Below are 13,093 nucleotides of genomic sequence, written 5' to 3'. Positions count from 1 at the left end.
TATATACAATTTCATTATATGAGCTGTAAGGTTTAATTTGATTGAATATGGTTATATCAATAAAATAATTAGAAATCAAATTAATTTTTGGTAGTTTTATTTATCTAAAATTTGGAAGGCAAATCTTATTTTTGCATATTTCTCCGTATACATGTCATTTGCAAATAAAAATTTATTTTGATTCGACTTCATGTAATGATATGGGTTGCGGCCATCGAATTGAACGAATAAATTTTTTGTTGATATTGATTATATCTATTGATTGATTTGAGTCAAAGGAAAAGTAATGAAAAAAGTAAATTATATATTTATATAAAAGTTCATTTTTTGACCAAAATTTTGATATAAATATTTTGTATTCCGAGAAACTGGCTGAGTAATGAAATTTGGAATTCAATCAATCAATAATAATTTTCCATTTTTCTTCGTAATCAATTCTTCCTGTTCAACTCAATTATTAGTTGGGTAACTGTAATTTTGCATTTACCTTTTTACGGTTAACTTGAGAAACAAAACTTGTTCATGTAAAAATGTTATGTGGCGTTGAAACTTTGCGTGGATTTAAAATAACTCAAAAATTTAAACTCAATTATCAATTCTATAGATTCTGATAGTCCTTGCTTAACTTCCACAAATTTACATACTAGGGTATTACATGGTCGGGAGGCACATCAGTTATAAAACATTACATTACTCGTTAACCTTGTAGCTGGTGTAACACCAACAAAAACATGCAATTTTTACCTTATTTGCGATTCAAATTTGATTCAATTTTAGGGCAATATGGAAAGCACATATTATTAGGTAGTTAGGTAATTACATATGTATTACCTAATAATAGAGTTCAAACTCAAACCACGTCATTCACTATGAATTTTACAGGACACAAAGTTGTGCGAGTTAGTGGTTAAACGATTTAGATAATTTGGTATTACAAAAGAACCGACGTTTCCTAATACTTAAATTGGATTAACTAGGAACTCATAGACATCTGTGGAAAAGCTGGATAAATATACATATAGATATTTCACGTAGAGTCGCTTCAGTCACATATAAGAGTACTCTTGTAACTGTTAGAATATACGAAATACTTCCAAAGTATTTTATGGTAATTTGTTTTTAACTTCACCCCTAACTCCGGAAATGTTTTCATCCTTACTTTATAACTTGCTTGAACTAATGGCGAAAGCTACCAGCTCTGTGGGTGCTTTCAGTGCCCATTTCAACCGGAAGGGTAGGTTTGTGTATTCCACTGAAAAATCAAGGGAAAAATTCTACACGACAATTTACGTCATGTCCGGATACGTGGCGTTCCTTTGGATTCAAACGTTCAGACTGTGGATGTACCAAGGAGGGGAAAGAAATGTTCATTTCCACGCAGCCTATGGGTTCAGTTGTGCCTTATTCTTAATTCTGGGATTGTTGTTTACTCTGTTGGTCAATCACGATAATGCTATCGGTGTATCGAACCACATTTTGCAATATTTCCCATATTTTCAAAGTAAGTCTTAAACACTAAACTGATTAGCATATTTTATAGCAATGATATTTTTTTGTAAAAATTATAATGAAACGTACATATAATTATTTATCTGTAATTTGAATAGGGTCATGGATCCCATATTCTAAGGCACTGAGGAAGTACACGGTCATTATGGACGTAATGGTTGTCCTGGAAGTCAGCGCAATTTTAATTCTGCCCTTATCATCTACAATCTTCTATATCAACTCCCCCGATAACCCGACACATCCACGACACATCATTCCAAATATTGTTGGATTACGGGATAACGTTTTGATGATATCAGTCTCCCTGATTTTTCTTACATGGACGGCTTGTGTAGCGTGGTACGCGGTCATGTTATTCATTGTGGTTGGAACGGTATACTTGGGTAAATATTTTTTTATTATTTGAAGGTATAGTTGAGTTATTTGAACTTATTGGTAAAAAGGAAGTTTTTTACCAAATTCGGTAGAAACTAAGACCGTGATTTATATTTTATCACAATTATGAGATGTTAAAAAAGACATGTAATATTTAAAGATAAGGTTCGTGATTTATGCTGGATCTAAGGGTATTTACATTTTGTTAACTTTGGTTCGTGTTAAGTAGTAAAGACCTATCAGGATTAGATATTTTTATCGAAAGGTTTGCGAAAAATATAGGCTTTCCAAGTAAATATGTATATCTGTTGAGAAAGTTGAACATTTTATACGACTTTACATATGATAACCTAACCAACCTGATTTATGAATTGTCTTCAGAAGAAATCATAAACGTAACAGAGCATGTGTAGGAAAATATCTATCATATCACATTGTACAATGTAGATTCATGCAAAATGTGAGTTATTCTTATTTCTAATATTATTAAAATATGGCAACTCTGTATTTAAAACAAATAACTCTGACCAACTCTGTTTTTTGTTCACAAAATGTTTTTTACAAACACTCCAAATCTTTCAGTGCCAGTCATGATTGTGATGCGGGAATTAAACATGAATGCGGCGACCCAATTGGCAATCCCAGCCCTACGTAGGCCTAACCAGCTGGCCAGGGAGTTCACCGCGGTACGTCTACTCCACAAGGAAGTGATGCAGACGGCCGGCTTAGTGGTGGGATTTATTCATGGGACTGTTTCACATCTTTGCTTATTTTGCAATTTTGCATTACTAAAAAATTGGAATACAATGGACTCAAATACAACGGTTAGTACTTCTGATTTCTGACAAAATTATGAATTATGTAAAACGTAGCCGGATAAAGACACTCTAAACAAGATTGTGCATATAAAGTTGAGTAAGTTGGCGTTATTGCAACACACTTGGCTAAAACTTACCCAGTTATTTATAAAGTTTGCACAACCTTGAGGAAACTTTAGACAATATTGGCTAATTTTTACTCAGCTTGTTTTGTCCATCAGAATTTTACTCAATATTTTGTACTGGTACCGGCAGATCCTGCTGACGGTTTGGTCTGCCTTGATGCAAGTAGTTTGGACGATTTTGCTCGAAGTGGCCGGTAGATTTCATAAGTATTCGATCAAGACGATCAAATCTTGGAAGCTGTTACCTTTCAGGGATAAGAGGGAGGCGAAAACCTTTGGAAAATGGAAGAAGGCGCAGAAACCATTAATCATCGGGAAAGAAGGGTTCATCACGTTGAGGAGGATAAGCGTTGTCAAGTTCTTAATGTCAATCATTAAAGGGACTTTTCGTGCACTTTTGACGCTGGGAAGAAGGAAAGAATAAATTTCTATATTTCTTCCTTCACGCATTTTTGCAATATCATATATGCACTCTAAGCAAAGTGGTAATGAATTTAGTGAAATTCATTACAGGTCGGAATGTATATCTGTATATGACTCTACCGGGCTTGATAATGAAATCAACATAACTCGGTGTATTTCTGGTAGAGAAGTTTATACCGCGCAATATTCATTTTCTTCCAATTGGAATAAAATCATTACCAGACTGCTAAGAGTCTGTGGTACATATGCACTGCAAAAAATTTGGTGTAAATTTTAACACCAACGGTGTAGATTGCGGCTACACCGGGCATGGTGTAAATGGTTGTCGCCGGGTGGTATAAGATGTTGTAACCAACCGGTGACAATAACTTACCAAACGGTGAAAACTTATCACCGCATGGTGTAAACTTTCTACCAGCCAGTGACAATTTGTCACCTGAAGGTGTAGCCGCATATTTACACCGCACTTTGTTAGTATTTTTTGCAGTGTGTGATTTTGGTAGCTCAGTCATCTATCCCAGTTTCCAAGTTTTATGAATGCTTGGTCCATCTTCCTCTATTTATTTGTATCAAACTAGAAATATTTTTGTTGTTAGATTATAAAAAACAGTTTAACATACTTTTATTAACAAGTATTCAAGACAAAAAAATTTCCACATCTGATTCATAAATTCATCCATTTTCATACAGTGCATAGACATGTATCTGATGCCACACCAAATTTTATTTTTTCGAAATTATAAAACGTATGTTTGTTTATTAAGATAAGAATTCTATAAAATGTGCAAAACTTATAATAAATTTGTTCAATTTTCCTCATCTAGTCGTTATCGGTTGGCGTTTTTCAATATTTTAGTTTCCATTTGAAAATCCCCTACTTAATATTAGTTAGTAATCAAATATAATTGCATTTAAAAGTTGTACAGAAAATATTTCTACCCTAAGCATAATGATTCTGTATCCCATACCATACCTGAGTGCATTTACATACATATTTGGAAAATAAATTCATGCCTTTTAACCAAGTCGACACTCCTGTGCAGGAAATAACTCTTATGTATTTGTCACCACCAATCTGTATTTCAACACAAAGATTGTATCGTGTTGGAATGGATGGGATTGTGAGTGGCATTTTACATGTACATATAAATATGTGGGTATATACATACCACAGAATTATATATATATACTATATATTATACTAGAATGTGGAGTACAGAGTGGATATAAGTGCATAGGATGGACGCCACTCTAGCAAGGTTTGTGAACTAACGTGACGGGCATCCATTTTACGTCCAAAAAAAAACATTTGACAAAAATCCCCACATTACCGTAAAATACAAGTACGCACAATTTAAAGCCGACTGACTGTTATGACCTTCCCTATGATGACCCCCCTGGGTCAAATCGAGGTCAAGTGGTCACATCCCACCATGTTATATGTCAACAGATCGGCCTTGATCATACCATCATTTTGATATATTATACACTTTTGTGAGGTAACAATTGGCTGTGAAATTCCTGAAAAACTGATTTTTTGCGTATTCAATGTAATTTGAATAGTATAAATGTAATGCAAAAAGGCCTAATTTTACGACACAAATATATCATAATTTAAGACATAACTATGCCCGGTCCCTGAAAACGCGTGAACTTATTAATGGTATCTCGGCCTTGATAAATACCTAGGATATTTTGCTCCACAATTCCTTAGTGAAACTACTCACTGAAAATTTTGAAAAGTACCTACTGCAGGGTTTGACAACTTTTTAAGAGGATAGAATTGTTTTACAAAAACAAATGTTTAAATAAATATAACCTCTTCAAAAATTCTTGGTCCGATTTGGGCAATGGTTGCCTTATGAATGACCGCTGTTTCAAGTTCACACTCAGATTAAAAAAAAACATTACGTACTTAACTTATGTTCATTTTTATTTTAGAGTACTTCCCAAATGGTAAACTTATGGCGCGAGGTACGAGGTTTTCACAGCTTTCCGACATATGTTAACCTGTGCGATAACACGATGCGGGAGACGTACGACATGGATCGAATCCCAGAACAAAAAGTGACCGTGGAGAAATTTTTCTTGGATCTGGCTACCCCCACGGGCGAGTGGATTTCTGGAAGCGCAATACAAATCAAAAAAGCGGATTCAATTACTCCTCCTTACTGTGGGTCAATCCTTTCCGATACGTATGAACCCCCTGCCCCAAAGAAGTATTTTCCTGGCAAACCACGCTGGAAGATAGGGTCACCCGAAATGGAGGCAGAGAGGCAGAAAACTAAATCAAAACCTGACACCGAAATTGGTCAAACCATGCAGAAAAACAGTTCTCGTTATTCGCCAGGAGAAATTAAAAAAAGTTTTGGAAGCTCGTCAAGCACAAGCCGAGAAGCTGAGACAGGCTGCAAAATCGGAGAATAAAATTGAAAAGAAAATATCACAAGTTAGCATTAACCCCGAGTCAGAATTAAGTGAGAAAAATGAATCCGTACAAATGGGTCAAGTTTTGTTTCCACCCAGTGACCCTCCCGTTCCTAAGGAACAAAGTAAGGGTAAACCTGACCAAGCGGGTGGTAAGATAACTAATAATAAATCCAGGCTAGCCACAAATTCTGGAAAAGTTGAGGAAAAATCTGACCCAAAACTTAAAAGTGACACCGTACCGAAATTAAGCGAATCCGAATTTCGCTCTAAAAGTTATCAAACTAATCTAAAAAATAAGACTGAACGACAAAAAACCTCCCACATAATGCAAACAGACTTCCGCGACAAGACCGTGAAACCTTCTTTTAACGTCAAATCAACAGAAAGTTTGGAGTCGTCGACAACAAATCGTGACATAATGGAATCCAATCTCATCCCGAAAACAGACCAGGATTTTCACTTCACTAATAATAATCTAGCAACTGCTAGGGTACCGGAAGATGAAAAAAATTATCTCCTCCTCTTCGTCACCGATCCGAGTAACCCGATCAGAATGAATCCGGCTTTGTTCCCATCGGAAGATAATATCGACAGGTCTGCCTTTTCCATAGTTCCTCCCCCATTCACAAAGAAAAAGAAAAAGGAAGACTTAACCGAAGGAGAGGAAGAGCCGGTACGGGAAGTCCCCAAAATTCCGGATGGGTGCACGGAAACGATGTTACGAGTGGATTACACCCCAGAAGAGTATGTCGACCAGACGATGGGATTTAATTATTATGCGCAAGGAATCAGACTTGTGGACGGGGTTAGGAGGGTCGTGTTCTATCATAAGATTATAAATCCGACGGAGATTAAACCAGAGTTGGTTTAAGTTTTGTTACTGCACGAGGAAAATGTAAGTAGTGCTCAATTTACACAAATCTTATCTATGTACATAAATATCTAGGTAAAAAGTACGTCCCAGTAAACTATTTAATGGTATAAATATTAGCTAATGACACTTATTTACATATAATAATTAATTCAGTTAATAATTTTGATACCGGAATTTACAAACAAATATATTTACTTATGCACATGATTTTCCTTCAACGTGCATAATGTTTCAGTATTTATGTATGTGCATATTAGAAACAACCATTTATTGTTAATAAATAAGTACATATATTCATTAATAAAACGAAAGAAAGGGGAGTTTAAAATTGCTGAGTAAAGTTTTTTTATTATTACGTCACAAACACCTGTGGATGAAAATATGTGTAAAACTTACTAATTATAATGTAATTTCTGTTAGATAACCAGCCAAGACGAGACACCTGAAGTTTAATCAATCCATTAATTTTATGTACGTATTTTTTTAAATTTGCTACTATCTAATTGCATTTACAATTTTATGTCCCACAAAATTTTGGTAACTATTGTTAGACTCATATACATATATGCATATCGTCGGCCCATTTCTAAAAAGTCCTAATTTCCATCGATGCTTAATTTTAAAAAAGCCAAGTTAAATACAGCGATCCATAATTTAAAAACTCCTAAGTTACAAAAAAATATTCTAAAAAGTCCTATCGTTCACCCATGTTCTTAGTTATGTATCGCAGTATTTAGACATATCTAATGACATGGATGGACGATAGGACTTTTTAGAATATTTTTTTTTAATTTATGACTTTTTAAATTATGGATCGGTGTAACTTAGGACATTTTAGAGTTAGGCCGACGATATGTACGTACAAACATATACATCCAGTTTGACTAAGGAGAAGAAAACAAGAAGCAGTGGGTTTACACATACATATGTATGTACATACGTCACATAAAATTTTAATGAATGTAACCATTCTGATCTGATAAAAAATTTGACATCTACAGGATTTTTGACAATATATAATTGTTTTCCTTGGAAATTATACTATCTTTATGAGCGGAAGTATAGTGGGGAACCAGATCGGTTTCACTTTTTTACCATATTTGATGTTCATTGTGTGAGGATACTTTTGGATGTACAATGACTCCTTGATTTTGCGATGGAAGTAATTAAATTATTATTAGAAAGCTGACTACGTATGTTGCGCCATTCCCATAGCATAAAATGCGTGCGAAGTCGATCCAGCCCAAGAAACTCCATTATCAAGTATTGCGTAAACACAGAAAAGCGCATTGCTCAGTAGTGAAAGGGATACAATTGCAATTACAATTTTTGTCCAACTACCCAGCATTTTCGACGACCGTCAAAATTCTTACATTAGTTCACAATGTTTAAGTATCCGGAATGTTTTGACGTTTTTAGTACAGTTTTACAAATTTGGAATCATTTAAGATTAATTCATTGTTATGGGCTACTGATAATCATTTCTTTGCTTATAGAGTCCGAATTGGAGATAAAATAAGTTTAATTAAAATTGATGACTTAATTATTCATGAATGTATGGAGATTCATAGAAATTGTAAAGTTGACGGTTTATTTTTAACGACTAGATATCACTTGTAATATATTGTCTATCTTAATTCAGGTTACAATATTTTTATCACTTGGGGACATAAATATCTTTTGTTCGCCTAATTAGATTTATATTTATTTGTAAATATATTTGTATATTACTAAAATGTATATTTTATAATTCCATTTAAATAAAAACTGTTGCTCAAGAAGAAAATTTATTTCCTAATGTTTACAATCTACTATTTCGTGGAAATAATAATTCTAAGAGCGGAGACAAATTATCATCCACATTACCACCACAATTAGACAAATTGTTTCCAGCCTCAAACATATTTTGTCTCCTTTTTCATGTATTCTGTAATAAATAGACAGTGATAAATTGTATCCATGTAGGTTATAATATTGTTTACTATCGCTGCAGAGACGGAATGTATTCATCTATGCGTGGATATAAATTATTACCCTGCGGTAGAGTCATGTAGTGCCTCCACGAGGAGACGATTTTAGTGACAATGTTAATGAGAGTGCATGTGCAAATAATGTTGAGGGAGATTTTTGTAGTTTTTGCTATCAATATTGAAAAGATACGTAATTGTTTGTTAGATTTAATATACTTACATTTCACTATAAAAGATGCACGTGATTCTTTTAAATAACCGAAAGCTAATAATAGCAATTAATAGCTTCATAATCTAAAATAATAGTACCGTGTCACACATAAGCAATGCTTCCAAGAACTTACCTACCAAGCGGTTCACAAGCTGCTTGACAGCAAGTTCTCAGCTCGGAGTGTAGTGGAATTAACAAATCATATTTGCCAAACTCACAAAGAATCCAAGCATACCAATGTCCGGTAGTAATTGTGATAGAATTAGCTAAGCCAAGAGTCGTTTTCATTCGCTGAAACAGTTCTGAAAACAATGCCAACGATTCTTCCTTCTTTTTTATCATATACAAGAATTCAGCATATTGGCTTCCTATTTTCAACGTCCATTGATCACTAAATCCATTAATTTCTCTAAGCCGATTAAAGTTTTTCTCTAGGAACGCCTGGTTCAAAACCCTATCCTTCGTCGCTTCTGTAACAATGCGATAAGGTGTCATTGGAAAATCTCGAATCAGCTCATCATACTCCACCGCGAATGACCAAACGCTTCCTAAATGCATAGCATCCGTTCCATAATCCTTTTTGGAGTTAAATAACTCTAACAAAAGACTTAAGAGTTTTCTTAGTTCTATTGGTTCAGGATCAAAGTCATCCGCATATTTTATATACGTTCTTAAAACTTGTTTTGTAAAGTCTAACATGCCGACTGCCGTTTCCGCATTTGCCGTCCCACAAAAGCCGTTAGCAAGAGCTCGGTTAACAATTGATAAAAATGTCGCTGTTGTTAAATTAGGGCAAAACTTTTGGCATAACAAGTACGCATAGTTTGTACTAATGATATGAGCGCAATATGTCAAAATGTGCATTACTCTGTTAAAAGTAAATGAATCATAACCTTGGACTTTAACGTTGTAATAACCCTGAAGAATTTGAACAGTTTTAAATACATCAGATGGTCGTCCCCCGGATAATTTGTGTAAATCGCTTAACGCACGTTGATTCATATTAAGTGGAATGGCGGATAAAATGTTGGCAGTTTCAAATTCCAAGAACGGAGTTAATTCTATATTTGTTGGGAACATTCCCTCATACCCACCAAACTGGCGGGAAGAAATGAGAAAGACTAAAGTGTTCTCACTTGGCGGTAAATCATTAAATATTTTAAGTAATTGTAGGATTTTCTCTCTTGGCAACCCAGATGTGTCCGAACTTCCGTCGATAACTACAATTGTCGGTGCTCTAGATTGCATAGCAACCACTATTTCTACAATCAACATCTCTGGAGAAATTTCAGCATGCTCTATATCTAACCCTAGAGTTTTTCCTAGGTTTTTGGCTGGAATTTCAAAATCTTTACCAATGCCTAGCACGTTCCACCCATGTTCGCCATATTGATTTGTAGCTACTTTTCGTATAACCTCGTTTTTGCCGATGCCAGCTGGTCCCGTGAAAAGTATTGTTAATTGTGGTGCATGTCGTGTAGCATTGTTTATTTTAGAGCGGACGGTTTGAATTTGGGCCGTTCTTGATGTAAAGTTTGGTGTGCATTTAGGAACATTCCACCAGATTCTCTCCGAGATGGAGCACTTCATGAGAGGTGGTCGGCCAAAGTTGTCCCCGGTGTTTAAAGAACCATCAAAATATAGTTCCTGAAGCGTCTCTAAAGAATTTTTTGTGAAATTAATAATAAGATTAACTAACAAGGGAAACTTCAGAGGTGTCAGTCGTATCTTGGGTACCAACTTTTCTTATACATAATGTACTGCAACCCTGGACAAGGGATCCGTTTAATCCGTTTATATTTCCGTGGAAAACTTATATTGAGCGCTGAAGCGTGGTACCAAATTCACAAAATTTGCACGTTTTTAGTTTTATAACCCTCAGAACTTTGAAATTCTAAACGAATTTGTAAATTGTAAATACTAAAATCATGGTCAATATCCAACTTCAAATGCCGCCCACAAGGTATTTTTCCTTATGTAAGGAATTCGCCGGAAAAATCTACGAAGAAGGTTAAAATAAACAAAATCGAATTTGTTATAAAATTTGACGTGTTGTGTTCATTTAAAGCACAAAATCTTAAAAATCCTATTCCAAATTTATAGAGGGATGGAATTAGTTGAAAATGCCAATTCTTAATTTTGGCGCCATACCACGGTGCCAGATATGAGTTTTACGCAGAAATATAAATCGATGCGTCATTATTGGGTCAAGTAGGTTCAATAAAACATAGTGGGTACTCGTTACACGACTAATACCTTGAAAATGTTCCCTCTAGGACTAATTCTTTTAGTTAACAATAATTGTTGTTTCCCGTCTAATTTAATCATTACCTGCTAGATTAATAAATTGCGCATTGTGCAAGATCGTGGTCAAGTTGGCAATGGTTGCCTTCGCACCATTTGTTCCTACCCAACGTTCTAAGAGGCGATTCATCACTTCGAAAGGGCTAGGGTTATTATTACTAACAATGAATAGGACATCAACTGTCGAAATTCCTAAAAGATGTCCGAAGTATGTTCTTTGTAGGAAAAGTTCCACGTCATTCGAAATACTCTTGGCTACGTCTGATATACGCGGAAGTTTTCGCCTACAGAAAGATTTTACAATCCAAATGAGGTGGTAAGGAACATTACCGAACGGAATAACTATTATGCTCTACCACGTTAGTATAGATTTAACGACAAGTGGTAATAATATTATCGTTGACTAGTCATGCTATTTTTACAATTCGGTAATAATATTATTGCTAACGTGGTAGAGCATCGTAGACATCGTGGTTATTCCGGAGTAATATTCTTTGCCATCTTATTTTGGGTGTATTAATTAATTTAATGTATAGCCAAAATACGGAAAGCCCTTACGAAATCAGCAGAAGTGCAGGTGGCTTGACGACGGCCATGATTTTTACACTCGAATAAATTGACACCACCTTTTATTAATGTTGGAGTGGAATTGAATATATTGTGTCTGAATAAACGTTTTACCGGATGAGGAGTTTTTTTATCTTTTTCGGGAATTCCAGTGCTTATCACACATTATAAATATTAATATATTTGGTTTGTATTTGCTTTACATACACATTCAACCCAAAATGAATGCTAATAAACTGTTTGAACAAATGTGATGCGGCATAAGGTTAATAATCTGTTACATGAAAAATAAGATATATGTAGTATTAGGCGATAAGTGTAATACATAGGAATATCTTACATAAATATGTCACGTTTGACGTTGAAGAGCGAACTGGAATGATTCTGGAGAACGGATGTAATAAAATAAGTATATCTTGTGTACATTACCACGTGTTTACTTTGTATGTATATAGATTCGTATTTACTTTTGGCTAACCGTTGTGGAACAAACGCCAAAAATATTATGCATGCTAGGACTTGTCAACTTTCTGTGTTCCATTGGCAACTGGGAGATTTTTAGCCCGACCCAAGGCTTATGTACCCGTCTTGTCCGTCCGTCCGTCCGTCCGTCCGTCCGTCTTCCGACAACTCTCTTCAAACTCATCCGATCGACTTGAAATTTGGCACACACTTAAAACATGCAAAGCTAGGAATCAAATTCTAAGGTGGGCTTGATCGGTCAAGTGGTTGACCGGTGGGGGTCATTTTGGTCGGTGGGGGTCATGGTGATAAATGTCCAAAATAGTCATAGAGGACTGAAATTTGGCATGGAGGTAGCTAATGGCTTCTGATGAGAGATTATGACGGAAAAGTCGAAAATTTTTATCAGGATGGACCCTAGTGGGGAACCCATACCGATTTTTGAAAATCCTCCGATCGAGCCGAAATTTGACATGGATGTGGCTAATGACAACTGATGGGAGAATATGACTTTAAATTGGAAAAATTTTCCTTTGGAGAGACCCTGTGGGGTGATCCATACCAATTTTTCCACCTGGCGACTTCTGGCTAGGAGTATTACCATTCTACGCCATAACTAATTAATTTGTATTTGTAATGCAGACTTAGGATTCTAAGACTCAAGAACAACGTTTTCTACTTAATTTGTATAAAATTTCAGTTCTCAACTAACAACGTAGCTGTAGTCGCATCCATGCGAGGGAATGCTGACGATTAAAAAACCCTCAAACATGAATTTTCAAATGCAAAATCCAGTGATATGAATAAATACGAGGTTGCTGCACAATGATTATTCATTTATTGTCATAGGGTAGCACATTCTTAAATTAATTGTGTCATTTGCGAAAATAATTTTACCAACGGCACTGGCACCAAGCATTGTCACATCCGCATTTCGCATTTCGCCCCGGATGCTGCATTTGAAGCAACCATTTGCCGTAAACCCGCAGCAGTACGACCCACTTGGATGCCGATGTTGCTGCAAG

At 35.4% G+C, this 13,093-nt stretch overlaps 2 protein-coding genes across 2 annotated transcripts; one reads left to right on the top strand and one right to left on the bottom strand.

The window, feature by feature from the left end:
• The first annotated feature begins 590 nt into the window (after positions 1 to 590).
• LOC118438696 lies at positions 591 to 4,667 on the top strand. Its single transcript, XM_035859281.1, has 3 exons — positions 591 to 1,892; positions 2,467 to 2,708; positions 2,958 to 4,667. Exons 1-3 carry the CDS (start codon positions 1,655 to 1,657, stop codon positions 3,249 to 3,251), a joined length of 774 nt encoding a protein of 257 aa, XP_035715174.1. The 5' UTR covers positions 591 to 1,654; the 3' UTR covers positions 3,252 to 4,667.
• Positions 4,668 to 8,124: 3,457 nt separating this feature from the next.
• Positions 8,125 to 11,748, bottom strand: LOC118438695. The gene is made up of 3 exons (XM_035859280.1): positions 11,598 to 11,748; positions 11,067 to 11,323; positions 8,125 to 10,393 (listed from the first exon to the last, which is right to left on the bottom strand). The coding sequence occupies exons 1-3, from the start codon at positions 11,633 to 11,635 to the stop codon at positions 8,865 to 8,867; spliced, it is 1,824 nt and encodes a 607-aa protein (XP_035715173.1). The 5' UTR covers positions 11,636 to 11,748; the 3' UTR covers positions 8,125 to 8,864.
• Between the last annotated feature and the right edge of the window lie 1,345 nt (positions 11,749 to 13,093).

The sequence above is a fragment of the Folsomia candida genome, unplaced genomic scaffold (genome assembly GCF_002217175.1).
Source record: "Folsomia candida strain VU population unplaced genomic scaffold, ASM221717v1 Fcan01_Sc024, whole genome shotgun sequence".
NCBI lineage: Eukaryota > Metazoa > Arthropoda > Collembola > Entomobryomorpha > Isotomidae > Folsomia > Folsomia candida.
This window is presented reverse-complemented; position numbering and strand designations above follow the sequence as displayed.